Source organism: Fulmarus glacialis, unplaced genomic scaffold (assembly GCF_000690835.1).
Source record: "Fulmarus glacialis isolate BGI_N327 unplaced genomic scaffold, ASM69083v1 scaffold9900, whole genome shotgun sequence".
NCBI classification, from domain to species: domain Eukaryota; kingdom Metazoa; phylum Chordata; class Aves; order Procellariiformes; family Procellariidae; genus Fulmarus; species Fulmarus glacialis.
Genome location: NW_009188324.1, coordinates 44,887 through 45,511, shown reverse-complemented (window position 1 = coordinate 45,511; position 625 = coordinate 44,887). Strand labels below are relative to the sequence as shown.

Below are 625 nucleotides of genomic sequence, written 5' to 3'. Positions count from 1 at the left end.
CAAATGCAGCCAAAAGAAAACAGAACAGACATAGTGTATCTTCCTCCTTTTAGAAAACGTAACGTAATAAATACCTACAGCTGTAGTCCTCTGTTTCCCCTTACAAACACAAACACATTTAAGCATCGATATTGCCCTGCAATTTTTTTCTTTTTTTTTTTGACTGCTACAGCGTTGGCCTCTTATATTCACATCCTTACAGAGCCCGAGTGGTTTCGGCAGCCTGGACCTGGCGCCCACACAGCCTACGTTGAGCTCTGAGAAGACCGATCGTCGTGGGGGCTGCCGTCCGAGTTCTCCGTCTCTCCTTCGTCCGCGGCGGTGGGTACACCCGGCAGCGCACGCTGTATCGGCTGCTGCTGGCTGCCGGAGGCGCCCGGGAGCGCCCCACTCTCGAAGACGCCGACATGGGAAAGCTCTTGGAGGAGAACCCTTCCGTGTTGACCCTGGGGGAGCAGGGGGAGAGCGGGGACAGCGCATCGGGGCTCACTGCGGGGGGAGGCTCCTCTAGGCTTTGAGGGGCATCCACCGTCAGCTCTCCGGGAGACTTGGGCAAAATAGGACTTTTCAGAATTTCCGTGGCGGACATCCTGTAGCTGGAATCGGATCGGCTGCCCTTTTTAAG

General features: G+C 55.4%; 1 protein-coding gene across 1 annotated transcript in view; it reads right to left on the bottom strand.

Moving 5' to 3' along the window:
* Positions 1-245: 245 nt before the first annotated feature.
* NHS (Nance-Horan syndrome (congenital cataracts and dental anomalies)) overlaps positions 246-625 on the bottom strand; it is a gene marked incomplete at its 5' end in the record, with an annotated part of 23,091 nt that continues 22,711 nt past the window's right edge. Inside the window, 2 exon segments of the mRNA XM_009578208.1 lie at positions 246-316; positions 319-621. Of these exon segments, the coding sequence (XP_009576503.1) occupies positions 246-316; positions 319-621 (374 nt within the window).